This window comes from Pholcus phalangioides, unplaced genomic scaffold (genome assembly GCF_987345545.1).
Source record: "Pholcus phalangioides strain wild (caught in Gottingen) unplaced genomic scaffold, Ppha-v1.0 ptg000022l_1, whole genome shotgun sequence".
NCBI classification, from domain to species: domain Eukaryota; kingdom Metazoa; phylum Arthropoda; class Arachnida; order Araneae; family Pholcidae; genus Pholcus; species Pholcus phalangioides.
Genome location: NW_028301615.1, coordinates 18,943,970 through 18,962,189, shown reverse-complemented (window position 1 = coordinate 18,962,189; position 18,220 = coordinate 18,943,970). Strand labels below are relative to the sequence as shown.

Here is an 18,220-nt window from a genome sequence, read left to right as displayed (position 1 = left end):
CATCGGCTGTTACCGCAGCCTTGCTCCATAGCAGTGGTTCTCAACCTTTGGGAGCTCGCAGCCCGGTTGAGTATTTTTTTCTAGTGGAAGGCCCGGTCACAAAAGCACAACTAATGGGAAATGAATGGGGAAAAATTAAACGATGAATCACTAACGGCCCGGTTTGACTGATGCCAAGGCCCGGTGGTTGAGAAACACTGCTCTATAGGCTAAAAAGTTTCGGGAATGACAACAGTTTCATTCGACATTTTGCCTCATTCGAAACAAGTCACGGCTTTTGATTCGTGTTCAGACGACGACGACGACTGTAAACATGGAGTCCCTGTTCAGCATCCCATTTAGTGTGTTGGAAATCCCGCATTTGAAATTGAAGAGGCCGTCATGGTTCCACAAACCGAGTGCGATGGTTGTTTACGCCGTCGTGCTCGTGTCCTACTTCCTTGTTTGCGGAGGTGAGAGCTTTAATTTTATTATCTCGTATCATCTATGTTTGTGGACTAAAATCAACGTCTAGTATCTGTTGTTAAATAATCAGTTTGACAGAGATTGAAGGGGTTGTTGATCCCTGTCGTCTTTGGTGAATCCCCAGTCCTGAAGGGGTCTTGATATCTGGTGTCGCGGGAGGCAGGAATTTCCCACAGCAAATTTATAAACAGGGGAAAAAATGGGATAGGGGATGGTTTTTGTTGAAATAAATAAAATACTTGAATGCAGTGCCCTAACTTATATAATTTAGTTCATTTAGAGCCGTTTTTAAGCGAGAAAACACTGAAAAAACCGTCAGTTTTGACCACCAACTATAATACATTGCAGTTGATTATTAAAAAAAGATTGCAAGTTAATAAAAACAAAACAAGTAAACTAGACTCTTCCCCCCCCCCCCCGTCAATCTACCATGGTACTTAAACTGGGTCAGGTCACGAAAATCCTGTTACAGCCAGGGGTTCTAAAACTGTGCGTTGCGACCAAAGCTGGTTAAAGAGTAAGTGTCCCACAATGCATTGAAGGTGGGCACAAAGAAAACTACAGCATTATCTGTAGTGTGAGGGGCGAAACAAGCGCGAGCTCCTCTGCTTAGCCACGCCCATGTATATTTTGATTAACAATCCACTTTCAACGCTAGCTCTTCCACTACAGTCCACTACATGCTATGTCTTAAAACCAGCTTTGGTCTTAATCCTTTACCGGCTGAAATTCAAGCTTAGGGGTCATTCAAGTATTACGTCAGCATCGAGAGGGGGAGGGGGTTTTGGATTTGCTGACTTTTGATCACAAAGCAGAATGTTTTGCATGCTCTGCGATGAGCTCTCCGCTGACTTGAAATGTTCTGGGGTAAAAATTGCAATAAAAATCTGCGCTATTTCTTAAAATTCCTGCAGATCGTTCTGCAACGTATGTCACAGATTTTGGCATATTCTACTTTTGGGGGGGGGTCGATACGCTAGACTCTTGCTTGCTGCAGTAAGAGACATTGTCTTGCAATGGTTATCCTTCGACTGACTACTATGACTACTTGACCGCTACCTGCCCATAAAAGGAGGTTTCATGCAGTTCAAAGCACACCTGGTCGTTATCTCATATAATCGAGACTCGTTCGACTGTTGTCCGAACATTGTAAACAGATTGGCACTATACAGAAGGCTTAATCTTATCATGCACTTTGATCAGCCACTCAAGGATCACATCCTTATCTAACAGCACTCAGTACATAGTCCACTGTGTGCCATGTTCCAGAAATCGTTGTAAAACTTGTATTTTACTTTTCATCTAAGGAAGAAGTTACATGGGGTAAGATCAGAGATATAAGTTGGTTGCAAAAGTATTGTAATGTGATGTTTTGACAGGTAATCTGATACCAAGAAGAACTTGCAAGTCCTTAAACATCTGCAGGATTCAGTGAGACGCAAGTGATCAGATCTTGGAAAAGCCAAATTGCGGCCATCACAACAGTGCATCGTCTCACAGGTTTCTGGTGTCAGATCACCTGTCAAAACTTTGTGCACCGATACCTCTACAACCAGCGTCTTTTCCCATCTCGTTTCATGTGACTTTTTTCCCCCTCTGATAAAGAATTATCTTAAGTTGACAACGATTCTCAGTTTCCAAAGTGCAGTGAGAGCAGCGACAAAAGCACCGGAGGATGTGACAAAAGGATGCTTGCGATCCGCATTTACATTGTATGAACAATGACAAATATTCATAATTACTCAGGGAAGTTACTTTGAAGGAAGCACCAAATAAACAGGTTCTACCTGTATCCATTCTTCCTTAGTAAAATAAGTTTCAGAATTTTTTGAACGTAATAGTATGTCATGAATACAGTTTTTTTTTTACTGATCTTTTTACAATTATGTTGTTTTGTAGGTGTCATATATGATGTTATAGTGGAACCACCGAGCATTGGGTCAACTGTCGATGAGCATGGACATTCTAGACCTGTAAGAAATTCATCTTTGAACTCTTTTGAGTTATTTTTCAGCTATTGTTTCATGTTAGATTTATTTCATGTACAATAAAGTCTCAACAGTTTCAGGTTCCAGATAATCGGAGGTGCCAATTTTTAAGCCAGGTCCACATCTGCGACACAAAAACTGGTTTTGAGGTGTGGCTTGCAGAACATGGCCGATTTTACATAGCAGGTTTTTGCGCTGCAGAGTTCTGCAGGTGTGGACTTGGCTTTAAAAAATTGCATCTCAAAACCTCTTTGTGCTTTTCTTTTTTTCATTATAATGTTTTATTTCATTTTGTTCAGTTTTTCCTACGAATTAGAATAATTTTAGTTTGAAGGAGTCTTCATTCCCTAAGGTCGTTAGTAGACTCCAGGACCACAATTTTCTTCAAATCCAGCAAAAACAAAGTTGGGCGCCTGAGTGGTGCAGTGGTAAGATGTGCATCTTCCACTATGAACTGCTTGATGCGAAGATGAATTTAAGAAAGGAAGGAAATTTAACTGTCCTTGCGGGGAATCAAACTCGCATCCTCACTTGCCGGGTGAGCGCACTAGACTACAAAAACAACTAATCTCAATCTTTTCTTAAAGCTTGTGTGCACTGAATGGTACGTATATGGATGGTTGGACTTAACTCAGGCTAGAACTCACAATTGTTGACACTGCCACTCTCTACTATCCATACAAACGTTTTTTTTTTTAAACTGGCTAATGTAAAGATGAATTTAGGAAAGAAAAAATTCAATTGCCCTTGCAGGTAATCGAACCCACGTCTTCGCATTTACCAGGTTAGCTCACTAAACTGCAAAGGCAACAAAACACAATCTTTGTCCTGTTCAGTGCACACAAGCTCTAAGGAAAGATTAAGACACTCATTGCCTTTGTAGTCTAGTGACGCTCACCCGGCAAGTGAGAGGATGTGCGTGCAATTCCCCGCAAGGGCAGTTGAATTTTCTTTTTCCTAAATTCATCTTCGCATTAGCCAATTGTTAAAACCTTCGTATAAATAGGATTCTCCACAAAAGCCATTGGCATAGGTCAAATAATTTAGTAATCTAAATTTTAAGTTAAGTATTTTAAGATCTGTCCCAGCGTTACATAACAAGTAATTTTGTTGTGTGCATAATGAAGAACAACCATTGGACAACACAAGGCCACTGCCCCTGGCGCATGCACATAACGCCTACCTAATCGAAAAAATAGACTGAATTCAATTCTGCTAACCACTAAATCACTTTATGGCTCAACAACTTCAACACACTGTTCAAATGCTCTGAACTCACTTAAATTTTGGTTAACTACTAAATAACAAAATCCCTGTAAACAGGCCTTGATTACGAATACATAGGTCCAAAGAAAACAAGTTAGAACTGAAAGGTTCACCATCCTGCCATAATGCAATGAAAATGATCCGTCGAATCGAAAGATATCCAGGTCACATCGGCAACAAAAATGATTCAGTTTGAAGTGAACAACTCTGATTCAGCAAATGCGCACTCGTTCTAGTTTTTTTTTTTTTTTTGCTGTGCTGTTTTTTTCCCCTTCTAGTATCAGACAAAGTTGTTGATTCAAGCATACATGATGTATGAAAAAAGAATTGTTTTGATGTGTTTTACCAACCCTTAGCTTAATTACGATGTTTTTCATTTCAGGTTGCATTCATGCCATACCGGGTTAATGGCCAGTACATTATGGAAGGATTAGCATCCAGTTTTCTTTTCACCCTTGGTGGCTTGGGTTTCGTAATCCTAGATCACACTCACGCACCCATAATGCCAAAACTCAACCGGATTCTGCTCATTTGTGTTGGATTCATATGTATACTGATGTCATTTTTCACCTGCTGGATTTTCATGAGAATGAAACTTCCGTGAGTACCCATTCATGTACTGTTGCAATTTCTTGTGTATGTTGCCGTTAAAGTATGAAATCTGTTATTCTAAAGAATACCTAGTTATTTCATGAAATAACTGATCAAGTCAGTTAAAGCATGAAACTCGCTTTTATTCAATGCTTTAATTAGTTATTTCATAAAGTAGCGATATACACTCCATTAAAGTGTGAAAAGAAACACATTTACATTTAGCCTAGGTTTAAGTTTGATGGTGCCCTAGGCTGTTTAAGGTAATGGGGCCTGTTACATGCAAAACTCCAGCTGTCCTTTGTAAATGACTAATTGTCACTGTTTTTTGTGTTGAATATATGATATTATGGTAATTTATGGATAGGCCTATGATCTTTGATCAGTTTCTTCAAAAAGTAACGGTTTTGAGATTTTTGAGGCCCTCTGCACCCTGTCTAGCCCAGTGTCCCCAAAGTGGGCAATTTCACCCTACTGGGGGTGATGGAATGATCCGGGGGGGGGGGCAGTGGTAGCTGTGGTTTTAGTATAGGATTCTATGGCAATATTTGAGTTGGGAGGGGCAATTTGAAAAAAAAATTTTTGAAGGGGGACGAGATGGGACAATAAGTTTGAGAAACTATGATCCAACCTATAGTAGGCAAGGGGTTCCTGAACATTTCAGACATCGCTTGGCCACAAAACTCATTACTGTGGTATTTCGAATAAGATGAACTCCAGATTTACAATGGCACAGTTATACAGGGTTCAAAATAATTGAAGATCTTGTTTTTCTTTCCGAAATTATTTTTTTATTATGTGTCAGTATTGGTTATTAATTAGTTCTGAAATCATTTCTTTCACCACTTCTGGTAAGGTTTCTCTGATTAACCTTAACTCATTAACTTGTTTCAATTACTCTGAATTTCGAATGATTCTGTAATTATTTACTAAGTCTGAAATTGTTGTCTTTAATGTATCCTGAAATTATTTTTCATTATTTCTGAAAATATTGCTTTCGTTAATTCTGAATAATTTTTTTCAGTAGTTCTGGAATTATTTTATTATGAAATAATTCGTATTGCTAGCACTGAAATTATTTGTTTCAAAAATTACTTCCAGTAATTCTGGAATTATTCTTCCATTAATTAGAAATTTTCATCAATTACAAAATAATTTCTAAAATTAATTTCTTTAAAAACTTTTGAAATTATTTCTTTGTTAAGGTATGTACTTTTCAGCATTTCTGTGAATTTTGTAATTACATAGGCCTTTTTTAGATGCTGGCCTTTCCATCTGAAGCATAGTAAATCAAGGGCTACAAAAACTGATTGGGCCTCACGCCGCGTGCTCAGTCTTTCACTGGCCTGTGGACAAAATCAATTTTTTCCCCTAAATTATTTTTCAATATCTTTAGGCATTTTCTAAAAATGGTCAGCAGGCCACGAGAAAAGGCTCAGAGGGCCAAGTGTTGAAGACCCTTGCTGTAGGGAAATCTATTTCTGTGGTTCCCAACTTCAAGGCGCGAATGCGAGCCGGTCTCGCCACAGAGAGCAACAGGCCTACAACGTTACAAATATTCAATCATTACACTTCACTCACAATTTGAAGTATAGATGGCAGCACTGAAATGTCATACACAACACTAGCTACACACTCAGACTGTTAGGTGTACACACACCCTCACTTTGTTCCAGACTCTGCCACGAAGCTGGGCTGGAAGAGATCTCGGCAACGGGATAAGTCCAGTGGCAGAGATCCTGGCGTTCATTCATTCATTGTAGGGAAATGTAACCTTCTGAACCCTAGGGTAGGGGTTAACCTTTGTCAGGGGTGCCACGGAATGATTGTTATACAGCTCTGGGGAGCTTGTGGATAAGCATCAAATAGGGGGTAAAGAGGACACCATTAGTGGGAAAAGTTTGAGAACCCCTGCCCTATGGCATTTTGTGAACTTGCTGCTCAAAATCAAGAGAAGATCATTGTCCAGTCAATTTGCAGCGAAATTGGCCAATTCGCAAACTAGTCTATTTCAGGTTTTGACTGTAACATGACTGAATTTTACAGCATACAAAATGTTATCCAAGTTATTTTCTTTACGCTTTAATTGACTTGATCAGTTATTTCCTAAAATAACTGAATTTTATACACTTTAACATGTATAGCGTACAAGCTGTCCATAATATTACTACATGTTTTATTCTTTTTTTCTTATTCTGAAACTGAAAAAAATTGAATTACAAAAGGCTGTTTAATTTTTATCATGTGTGTTATATATATTAAATGTGTAATTTCTGAGAATGCCATAAAAAAAAACCATATAGGCCATGGTACAGTTCTTGTTAGCATACCAAATTACATAAGAAATGGCTGTTTTTATTTCAGACGCAGAAACTTTGTGAAAATTTGTTGTTTAGTGTAGTTTTTGTTATATTGAACATTCAATAATGCAGTCTAATTTAAACTGTAGGGATTGATTATTGCACATTGACCAGCTATGTTACTAAAATATAGTCGAGCTTCATTAATACAAAATGGCATTTTGTACAAAACTGTCTAAAAAGATTTCCTTCTGTCAGTTAGGTCAAATTAGATTACGAAATTTTGTAGATGTAAAATAACTTTAATTTTGTATCTATGAAATCCTATTGTATTTCCTTTGTTTGTATTACCAGTGCTATAATTTTTTTTCCTTTATTTCAGGGGATACCTACAGCTGTAAACGAGATTCTCAAGTGAAAAAAATTGACAGAAACAAGTTTTGTTGTGTAAGAAATCCTCCCCCCCTGAATGGAATAGTAAAAGCATAATATTTTTCTACTTTTATTCTTTTGCCTTCTGTTTCATCACACAGACATTATTACAATGATAGAATTTGTGTACTACCTGATGAAAAAAGTCTTGGTGAATAATTACAATTCCTTATACAAACTGTTGTAATAAAAATTAAACATGAAAAAAAATATCATTGTGGAGGGACAATTGTTATATAGTTAAGAGGCGGTAGTTTAACATTTGAATACTGTTGTATTTTAAGAAAAGCAGCTTTGCATGATGTTACCTGAGACATTAAACTGATTAAATATCCAGTTAGTGAATTCGTGTCCTATCTTGCAACTTGAATCGCTTGATATCAATTTAGTACGATACTTAAATCTGTAAAAATAGAAGACATATTTCAAATGGATATGGAAAAGTAGATACCATATTCACTTGACCCAAAGAAGCTTTTCATTTTTTTCAAATATCATATATGATTCTAATGGATCACTAGTACAAATAAATGCACGAGGTGACTGAAAAAAAGATGCATGTCATATTTCAAAAATACAGCAACAAACAGAGGCGGTAGAGTTACAGAGGTGGCAACAAATTGAGAGGCGGTAGTTCAACATTTGAATACTGTTGTATTTTAAGAAAATACACTTTGCATGATGTTACCTTCAACTGATAAAATATTATACAATGCCCATAAAAATATTCACGGTTGTCTTATCTAAGAATGGATAGCTTCTTGATTTACCCCAATATGTTTATCATATTTATTTTTTAACGCATCAACTGTGTTAGAATGTATTCTCCCCAGGAAAAAGCTTTCGTTTATTCACAAACCTAGTAGAGGAAAATTCTGTGACACCACACAACCGGTGTCCCCTTGTCAAAGCAGTAGATTGGCGGCGTATTAACTATTCATCCAGAGTCATCTTAAAAGCATCATGGGGGGGGGGCCAGACCAAGTGATTTTTCTGAGGCCTTAACTGACAAATTTACATGCATACTACTCGAAAATTTTAACTATGCCTCATTTTAGTGAGGGTAGGCAGCATTTCCTAGAGATAGGAGGCCTTCGCAGTCTGCTTGTGTCGTCAGTAAGTAAGTCCATTATCCCTGAGAATATTCAGAGGGAAAAAAATTTCCTGCCAGTATCATCGTTTTAAGGAAAACAAATGATCGGGCTCAGAATTGGCGATTTCTATGCCCCACATACAATCACTATGCGGTATTTGTGAGTCAATCAGGAAGATTCTACGCCAAAATAAGAAACGAAATAGGATGGTGTGTGGCAAACTTGCTAGGTAGTCTGAATGGCATTTATGGCAAACAGTGCAGAGGCCTTCTGTCTCAAGGAGGTGCTGGGATAGGCCCATGTGTTAGGCTGGCACTGGATCCATCCCATTGAAATTTTTAAATACTATGAACACTAAGATGACGTTTAATTTTGGAGAAACGTCATCTTAGTGTTCATAGTATTTAAAAATTTGGGAAAGTAAAAAAAATTAATAAAAATGAACCTAATATAACGATGAAAAAAAATTTATTTTGATACAAGATTTATATTAACTTATTTACAATTAAATCAGCACATTTATTTACACTCACAAGGTCTTGTGAGTGGGCATTTGAGCAGTGGTGTCCAACTTTCATTTGTCCAAGGGTACATGTGAAATGATTAATTATGATGATAGTTACTTTCACAAGAGCAGCAGGTGGAAGGACACTTTTCTAATTCCCCAGATAAGTTTACATGGGAACAATGCAAGAAACCTAGAATTCTCTTTAACGAAATTTCACTATAACGAAGTGATTTCTCCAGTCTCTTGGAGTTTGTTATAACATGATTCAACGGTAGGCCTTTAGTTGGATTGGGTGAAGTGAAATTTAGTAGCAAGCATTTCTAGCCAAGTAGGGAGCCACAGAAAAATCACTTTGCTCAAGGGCCTGTGATGTCATTAAGAAAGAAAGGCTCTTCTGGTGGAATCAAAAATTCAGACAATGGGCATTGGAGAAAGAAGCTGTGTGTGTGTGTTCTGGTAAGTCAGGTTGACTGGTTGTTTAACTTCAAATGCATTAACAAATATAGGAAAGCGAGATATATATATACAACAAACTATTTTCGCCAAATTTCAAGGCCTATCTTATAAAACAAACTTCAATTTGAATAAATATTTTATGAAAAAAATTTATTTTGATACAAGATTTATATTAACTTATTTACAATTAAATCAGCACATTTATTTACACTCACAAGGTCTTGATGGGAACCAATCTGAGCACATAAAACTCCCTAATTGAATGCAATCCGTTTGAGATTATATGTTAAATGCAAAAAATTAAAACATCTTATACACTCAGACGATATCACCTTTAAAAAAATTCATTTTAACTTCATTTGTTTTCTTTTCCTTTCTTCTTCTAGTTTCATTTTCTTTCTGAGAACTTTTTTGACTAACAACAGTTCTTTGTATTCTGGAGTTACTCTGAGATCTGGTTCAATATCATCTTCATCCTGCCAATGAAAATTAAAATTCAATATCACGAAAACTTCATAAATGAATTTCATATTGCACAACACCCCTGCTATAGTCAATAAATGGCGAGTCTGAAGCAATTCCCGCCTACATTAGTATCAAAGTACCTCTTTATAGCATGTGAATGAACATATGTTCTTGCAATTAGTGCAAGTCAATTTTCTGAAAATGAGTTACGTATTGCAAGTGTCTCTTAATTGTTAAAATTTTCTGTTGCCAAAGCAATAAAGTTGTTATATCTTTATGGTGCAACAGCACATGGTGCCACTTATACTGACCACAAAATAAAAAGATAATTTATAACAAGGTTGCACAACCTTCAGGAGTGTTGACCACTTCATTTATTTGAAAATGTGTTTGCAGGCTACTTAACCCTAGAATGGTGCTTATACGTCTAAGAGATGTAGCTCATATAGGTATCATTGTAGACTTAAGTAATCTATACATATAAATATATATATAGATGACATATTTTCAGATAATTTAAGTGACTTGCAACACATTCCCGAATTACTCAAGTGATTCAGGAATGTGTTGCAAGTCACTTAAATTATCTGGAAATATGTCATGGCCACTCAAGTAATATGGAACTGCGCTGTGAGTCGCTTAAGTAATCTCGAAATGCCCTGCTTAGTTCATTTTTGCAAAATTAGGTTTGAAGTCACAGGCTATGGATTGAGCATGTAAGCTTTATAAAAGATCCTTCCCGATCTCATTTTTAATGTTTATTGATTGCACTAATTGCCTTTGGAACCCTCCATATAACAATCTTGGGTATAGGAAAACAACTTCCAGTTCTTTTTCTCTCATGGTGTTTTTCTAAGGAACGAGCTCAATACATTTGTGAAATGGTTGTCTGCTTCATTTTTTTTTAAATAAAAACTAGGCACCCATATTATTCAATTCATGACTGATGTCTTGATTTGATTGTTGTTTTTATCCATTGTGCATAGGTGTTCCCTAGAAGTCTATTATGAATGGTTATTTTACCATGACTCACATCTGGATTTGAACCCAGGCCAGTGACAAACTAGGGTTCGTTTGCTAGCAATTGGAGATTGATTGCGCTCAAGTGGTGCAGTGATAAGATGCTCGTCTTCCACCTTGAAGGTTACCATCAGGGTCCATGGGTTTGATCCGGAGGAAGAACATAGAAAACAAGTTCTTTACCCACCAAGTCTGAGACTGTCCGATAAATGGTGCCTTCATTTCCCACCCAATTCCATCGGTTGGAATCAGCTGAATAGTGAGTGATATGACTGGAGTTGGTGTGCGATAATGTAGTAGCAATCAGAGATTATAGTGTGTGTAAGTAATTAGCTTACCGATACTTCATCACTTGACTGACCAGCTGATTCGGAGCCATTAACTGCAGTAGAAGTTGGTGGATGCTTTCGACTTAATCCTCCAGCATTATTCTGTGAAGAAAAAAATTATACTCCTCTTCTTATAATACTTTGAACAAAACAGTGAAACTTTTCAGCTCTTAATGAATGTGTATAAGTTGGTGAGAAAAAAAAAATATTTTTTATTTTTGCTTGTTTCAAAAGTCATATGGTTCTCTATATCTTTATTAAGAATGGTAAAAACAGTCATTCTTTCATTCATTGAATACTTAAAATTAGAGTTAAAAATGTATTTAAATTTTTAACTTGTTAATCAGCATTTTTTAATCCATTAATCAAATTTTAATTATATACAAATACATACAAATACAACGCCACAACAGGCAAATTGCCCAACGAGGTGGCTGACTTAAGAACATCATGGATCCCCGAGCCCCTACCTACTACTGCTACACCACACATGCAACCCCCCCCCCCCCCGGAACCTCCCAACGAATCGGTACATGCGGGAATGTACATGTAGTGCAACCTGACGTAAAGTTTTTTGTTTCTGTGTAATGCTTGTTATGTGTAGTGCTGTCATCTGCCCCCAGTTTTACTAACTATGAGTGAAGTGTTATGATTGAATGATTTATCGTTGTAGGACTGTTGCTCTCTGTGGTGAGACTTTTTAACGGGGAGATCGGCTCGCATTTGCGCCTTGAAGTTGGGAACCACAGAAAACCAACTTCAGCCGACCACCACTGTGGGGTTCGAACCCGGATCCTCGCATCACGAGTCCGGCATTATAACCACTCGACCACCACAGCGGCTTATATATTTTTTGTGACCACAGAATGTTAATATAGAGGCTATAAAACATATAATTTATTCATTTCACTCACCTATTTAGTAGATGTAAGCAAATATAGGAATTTAGGTTAAGAAATTAAGGCTACCCTCTTCAAGCAATTTAATATGCCAAAACTTGTAATTTCTTCACTTGGATCTTGTCGTCTTTTTTTAACGATTATTTTTGGTTATTATCCACATATTTTAAAACTACTGTTGATTATTTTCATCAACAAGTACACAAAAGAATGAGTTCCTATAAACTCCACTTGAATGGTACTTGTGAGGAGATGAACTGATGCTTCCAAGAATATGAAAAACTACTGTTCATACTGGGGAGACAATAAATTTTGGTCTTGTCTTCTAAAACTTTAATCAAACTCGATTTGAAAATGAAATTAATTTTTCGTTGAGTCTAATTTGATCAAAGTATTGATTCTAATATTTTTTTAATATAGTCACTTATCCAAAATGTTCTGTACAGAACATGATTTATAAGACATCTAATCAAGTTAAGTCACAAACTTTTAATAAAAATTTTAATAGAATGGAGATCGAGTCGATTAACTCAACTAAAATTTTTAATTTTGATTACCAATTGATCAATTAACTGACCTGATTAATCTGTACGGCCCTACCTAAAATGCACATCAGATTTGTAAATGATAGATTATGCTCAAATGACATCATAGTAAATGATAGATGCATCACCTTAAGTTTTGATCTGTAACTCCAGCTAGGGGGTCTACCAGGTATGGGTGCTCCTGCCTTTGCGAGTTTGACAAAATATTTCTGCACTCGACTTGCTACCTGTTTATTTTAAATACACAACTCAATTTACATAGAAAAAAATAAATATCAAACTAAAACTCACTAAAATTTAAAAAAATTGTTTAATTGTACATTTTCTTCGATTGGTCAGTCGAAGTTACACAAATTGTAAACTTTTACAAAATTTAAGACTTTATTACAATAAAATTAAAAAATCTTTTAAAGCCGTGGTTCTCAACTTTTTATTGATAGCAGAACCTTTTTTGGTCTATAATTTCTATAGCAGAGTCCTGTAGACATCTTTTTTTATATATTTATCAAATTTAAAGATTTATTTTATTGTCCTGGCGTGGCCACAGAGTCCCTGCAATGTACAGAAGGAGCCCCAAAGGCCTCCACGGAACACAGGTTGAGAATTTCTGCTTCAAAACCAAGTAAAATTCGAAGAAAACAACAATAAATTATTACTATGTTAACCCTTTGACTACTAACGAGACATATATACATCACACTGAAATTTCAAAAATTATTACTGGGACAAAAATTGTTGTGAAACTAACTGTAATGTATCCCAATCACAGAGCAAGACCAGTTGCTCATGTTTTATCTTTAGTTACTCGGATGGCGCTGCAATTACATCATTCGAAATCACTACTTTCCCACCAAAAGTCTTTCTCCAAAGCTTCTGCTGCGCATGTCTCAGCCCATGACAATTTTGGTCTTTTGTTCAAAATGCCAAAACGATGTTTGACTCAACATGAAATACACTACAGATATCCAAAGAAAGCTTGGCTGAATGAATGAATGAACGCCAGGGCTTTGCCACTGGACTTATCCCAATGCCGAGATCTCTTCAAGCCCAGCTTTGTGGCAGAGTCTGGAACCATTTAACAAAGAAAGCTTGGCTGTGGTCATCCATCAATGATTGCTAAAAATCTTTTAAATGTCTGGGATCACCTACCATTAATGGGAAAGTCACGCTGCTGTGCAAAAATTAATAAAGAAAATAGAGCTATGAGTTTTCCAATGTGCAATGTTGACTTATGTAAGGAATAATTCACCTCGTACCATACAACTTGAATATTTTTCGTATAATAAAATTTTCAATACCAAATGTGCATGTAGTAAATTGTTTACAAGTGGGACATATCCTCACATTATATAATGAAAACCTCTCGCACATCAATTTTTTTTTTGAAAATAGCTTTTTGACAGTTTTAGATTAAGAACATCATATCTCATCTATTACAGCTTTTGAAAGAAAAGAAATCAACGAAATCTGCTCTCTATAGAGAAAAAAATTAACCCCTTTTGTGTGTTATTCAATTGGATGTCCTTTTTTTTTTGCTCTTCCTGTAAAGTTGGGGGTTTTGGTTGTACAAGGTTTTCATTATAAGGTGACGATATGTATATCTCGTCATTGACTATGACATGTGTCCCAGCCTTGGTTTGAATACCAATTGGTGAAAAAAAAAATTCCAAGCACTGAATTTATTATATTTGTGGCCTATAATGTTCATTTTCATAATAAATTAGGTCAAAAAATTAAAAAAAATTCAGCCAAATGGATAAGATATAAATTATGTACAGAAGAAAACAGGCTGTGAATTTTACAATGCATACCAGTTACAGGTAAAGCTGTCTTAAGAGCATCATGGGTACCCAGGCCAAGTGATTTTTCTGAAGCCCTACCTGGAAAATGAGCGAAAAATTCAACTACTGCTCGTTTTTTCCGAGGCCCCTCTTCTCTTGAGGTTGTTGGGGTGGGGCCCATGTATTAAGACAGCATTGGTTAAGGGTTAAAGAATAATTTGAAATCACTCATTTTTGCAAAAAACAAATTTTTGAAAAAAATTACCAGGAAAATGTGTGATTAACTTGTACAAGTTCAATGGTTAAGAATGATAGAAGTCTAGAAAGAGGGTTAAAAAGAATACAAATTAGATTTAAAATATCTCGTGAAGTATCAACTCACCTGTGTTGGAGACCTGGTACCAAGAGCTGCAGAAATTTTTTCCCATCTTCTCGCTTCAACTTCTTCAGGAGGATATTCAATCAACAGCTTCTCCAGCTTTTGCTGCTCCTCTGTTGTCCATGGTTTGTTGAAATTTGACACCGCAGCTGATTCTGAATCATTCGATTCTAATTTTCCTCTCCCTTGAATGAAACAACAATAACGTCTACATGTGGCACTTGATGTATGCAGATAAGAGAAGTCAGGTTTAACAATACCCATGTTTCAAGCACTAATAAAAAAAGGGGAATGAAATTAACTGCACTTTACTTTGGAGGATCTCCACTATAAAACGAATAGTTTGCACTTCAAAACGGATATTTTTTCCCAAGTATTTTATAATGGAATTTTAAATCCAGACATTAATAATTACCATTATTACTAATAGCTAATCAATTTGACAAAATACAAGTGAAATTGTTAATTAATCATAAGTTAATTAATTTATCATTTACTAACAGTTAATAAAAAATATGGGGTGAGATCTTGTGTAAATCAGTATAAAGATAATCACTATAGTAAGAGCTGTGGCTGCCCCGAATTGCCACATTCACAGTTGGGGAAGACCCTAAGCTCCTACTACCACTATAATGATAGTACATGTCTTAAAAAAGGACAAAAGAATTGATATTAAAATGTGATAAGCAATCAGTTAATGAATTATGATTACTAGTTAATAACAGGAACTAAGAAATTCATGTTGATTCCTTAAAAACGGTCTTCAACTGTTCTGAGAAAATTAACAAATTATAGTGGTTGTCGGTGATTAAAAAATTAATTATTAAATTAGTTAATTAGCAAGTAAATTATTATTATATTAATAATATAAGTAATTATTAAATTGTAATTATCAAATAATCAAAACTAGCAGACACTTCATTAGGTTTCAGTTAAATTTATGAATTTTCAATGGAATGGAATTAATTACACTTAAGTGTGGATGATATTCACTATAAAACATATACTTTGCACTTTAAATATAAGTACAAATTATCCATTTTGAAGGGCAAAGTGCCATTGTGAATTATAGTTTCATGTGCAAAGTATTCAAATCTAAGCGCACTTTAAAAAAACTTCTCCAATTTCTTGTATAATCAAAATATAAAGCACAAACTTAAATAATAAAAGATTTACTTGTGGAGCTTTCGGCAGCTATCAAATTCAACTGGCGGCGTACAAATGAAGAGGAATTGTTTTCTGAAATGCTATATTTGCTCCAATCAATAAGTGGAATTTGAGGGAGCCTCAGCGGCTTCGGAATTCCCAGATCTTCTTTCCTCTTCAGCTTCTCCAAAAATCCAAATGGATCTGCCAAAGCTTCTTCTCTGCACTGAATTAAACGCTGTTTGTCTCGAATGGCTTGTGCTTTCAATGCTTCCAGAACGACTATGCTCTGTGTAAAACAAAGCAACATGTGAAGATTTTATTTTTTAATCATAAAATCATCGAAATAAAATCCGAAATTGCATTCATAAACCTTGACCAGTTGTGTGTGCAGATTATATTTCTATTTAAGTGTTTATTCTATTTAAAAATCTTTAATATCGTGGGTCAGTATTTATCCAAGGTCAGTTATATATCAAATACATAATTACACAAGTATAGTAATACTTTTGTAATACACCCCATTTTTCTGGAGCCGGTTCTATACGAATCACCACGTATCATAAAGGGAACGATTATCACAAAAGTTTACCTCAATAACATTCTTATAATCATCATTAGCTTTATATGCTAATCGACCAGTTTCAAATGAATATTCCCCGATATCATCCAAGTCTTCATCGGATTCGGAATCATATTTACTCTCATAAAAGTCATTCACAGTTTTTCTAACATTGGGCGTATCAACTGATGATTCTTCCAAGTCTGCCATCGACGGAATTGATGATTACCTACAAAAATAGAGTTTGAATGAAAGTCAAAGAAATGTGAATAGTATCAACAGCAACGCCAACACTGTTTCAATAGCATGTAATTAGATGCCAGTTTTCCATTGGCAATTTCAAAAATGTTTCTAATTTGATTTGATTCCAGACATTTCTCCGCACATGTTAATGAAAATGTAATCGAAAAAATTACAGCTTTGTTTGGAAACAATAAGCGTAACAAAAACATGAATAGGAATCATCTCGCATACAAACAAAGGCTACGACTTCGTAAATGAGTTTGCAGCCAAATTGGCAGGGGTGTGGTTTCTTTCCCTTCCCTACAAACTACAGGATGCAAAAAGAGTAGTTGATGCTCGGGCCATATACTATATAGCCTCTCTGAGCTGCTGCGCCACACTCGGAAAACACAAACGTGTAGCATGATTATGCAACATGTTTCTGCTGATGTGAAATGGTCCGATTCGGTTAATGCGATGCAAAGAACCTAATCCTAGGAAAACCTGGCTTTGGCCCACATATCACCTTTCTCTGGTTCAAAGAAAGACGCTAATTTTCTATTAGCTTTTCAAAAGAAATATCGCCACACACACAGTCAGTGTTCATCCCGGTTATGGAATATTCCCCTTTAAAGCCGGGTTTTCCTACGATTACGTTTTCGCGCCGCATGAACTTCATTGAACCATGTCGCGTTGGCAGAAACGTGTCACATAATCACGCTACGCGTTTGTGTTTTCCTAGCGTGGCACAGCAGCTCAGGGCGGCTGTATGTTATATGGCCTTGGCATCAACTAATCTGTCGTCTGCATGTTCCGGTTTGAAGAGAAAGAAAACGCAACAAAAATGATGAGAAGATCGGTAAAACGCGCGATGCATTTAATTCCTCCAGAAGCAGTCGTCCAATCACGCCCGACGTAAAGCGCTGGCGTGAGGCGTGTTGCGCTCTGTAGGAAAACAGTCGTTCCGCTTTTCCTATTGATAAGTGAACGGCGTGTCGCACTGGACGATTTACGTTGCGCACGGCACAGAAAACCTGCTCCTAGGGAAAACCCGGCTTAACACAGTTTATGGAGTTTTAACCGAATACTTCGGCAAATTTGTTTGGAAGAAATAAGCTTAACGAAAAAATGAATAGAGATAATCTCGTATACGAACAAACGTATAGAAATTCACAAAATAAATACCTCTAATAGCAAAAGATATAGATTAACGTCCTCTACGCCTGCTGATACCAGGGCTCTAGCACAGCAAATTATGCCCAGGATGTAAACAAAACCTGCGGACGGCCGTGACCAAGTTTGAACAATACCTTCTAAAAAGCTGGTGTTGGTTTGAATCACGGAGAAGTAGTACTTATACTGCCATCTATTGTTTAAAAAGCAAACAAAAAAACTGTCAACTGGATCACTAGAACGAAACTCTCCGCCAAAGCTGTATTAAAGATCCGCTTCGCTCTCCATTAATTATACGAACTACAGATGACTGGATACGAAGCGAATACCTTTCGTAAAATTCGAGGTTGATGGTTCGATTCCCCACGCAGGAATGTGTGACTTTCCTTTCCAATTATCTTCGCTTGGCATCCAGAACCAGAATAAAAATTTTAAGGGGATGCCTGGCCCTTATGCGGGCCATATATTCCCCATACAGGCTGGGGGCCCAACGCGTCCCCCTGATGAAGGGATAGACAAGTGAGTAATGTATGTATTTTAGTGTAGTGAATGTATGTGGGAGGTAGATGTTGGCATCCAGTCATCTGTATTTCGTATAA

General features: G+C 36.4%; 2 protein-coding genes across 3 annotated transcripts; one reads left to right on the top strand and one right to left on the bottom strand.

The window, feature by feature from the left end:
- The first annotated feature begins 27 nt into the window (after positions 1–27).
- Positions 28–7,115, top strand: LOC149069946 (oligosaccharyltransferase complex subunit ostc-B). Its single transcript, XM_089249802.1, has 4 exons — positions 28–452; positions 2,365–2,438; positions 4,102–4,319; positions 6,993–7,115. Exons 1-4 carry the CDS (start codon positions 314–316, stop codon positions 7,009–7,011), a joined length of 450 nt encoding a protein of 149 aa, XP_089105928.1. The 5' UTR covers positions 28–313; the 3' UTR covers positions 7,012–7,115.
- Positions 7,116–9,235: 2,120 nt separating this feature from the next.
- LOC149069945 (ZZ-type zinc finger-containing protein 3-like) lies at positions 9,236–17,739 on the bottom strand. Of its 2 annotated transcripts, none has more exons than XM_089249847.1 (7): positions 17,634–17,739; positions 16,257–16,455; positions 15,695–15,953; positions 14,522–14,703; positions 12,487–12,585; positions 10,924–11,016; positions 9,236–9,576 (listed from the first exon to the last, which is right to left on the bottom strand). In XM_089249847.1, the coding sequence occupies exons 2-7, from the start codon at positions 16,434–16,436 to the stop codon at positions 9,445–9,447; spliced, it is 945 nt and encodes a 314-aa protein (XP_089105973.1). In that variant the 5' UTR covers positions 16,437–16,455; positions 17,634–17,739; the 3' UTR covers positions 9,236–9,444. The 2 variants fall into 2 exon arrangements, with proteins under 2 accessions (XP_089105973.1, XP_089105972.1); XM_089249846.1 differs by having other exon boundaries at positions 9,240–9,576; positions 12,391–12,585; positions 17,634–17,735.
- Positions 17,740–18,220: the final 481 nt, after the last annotated feature.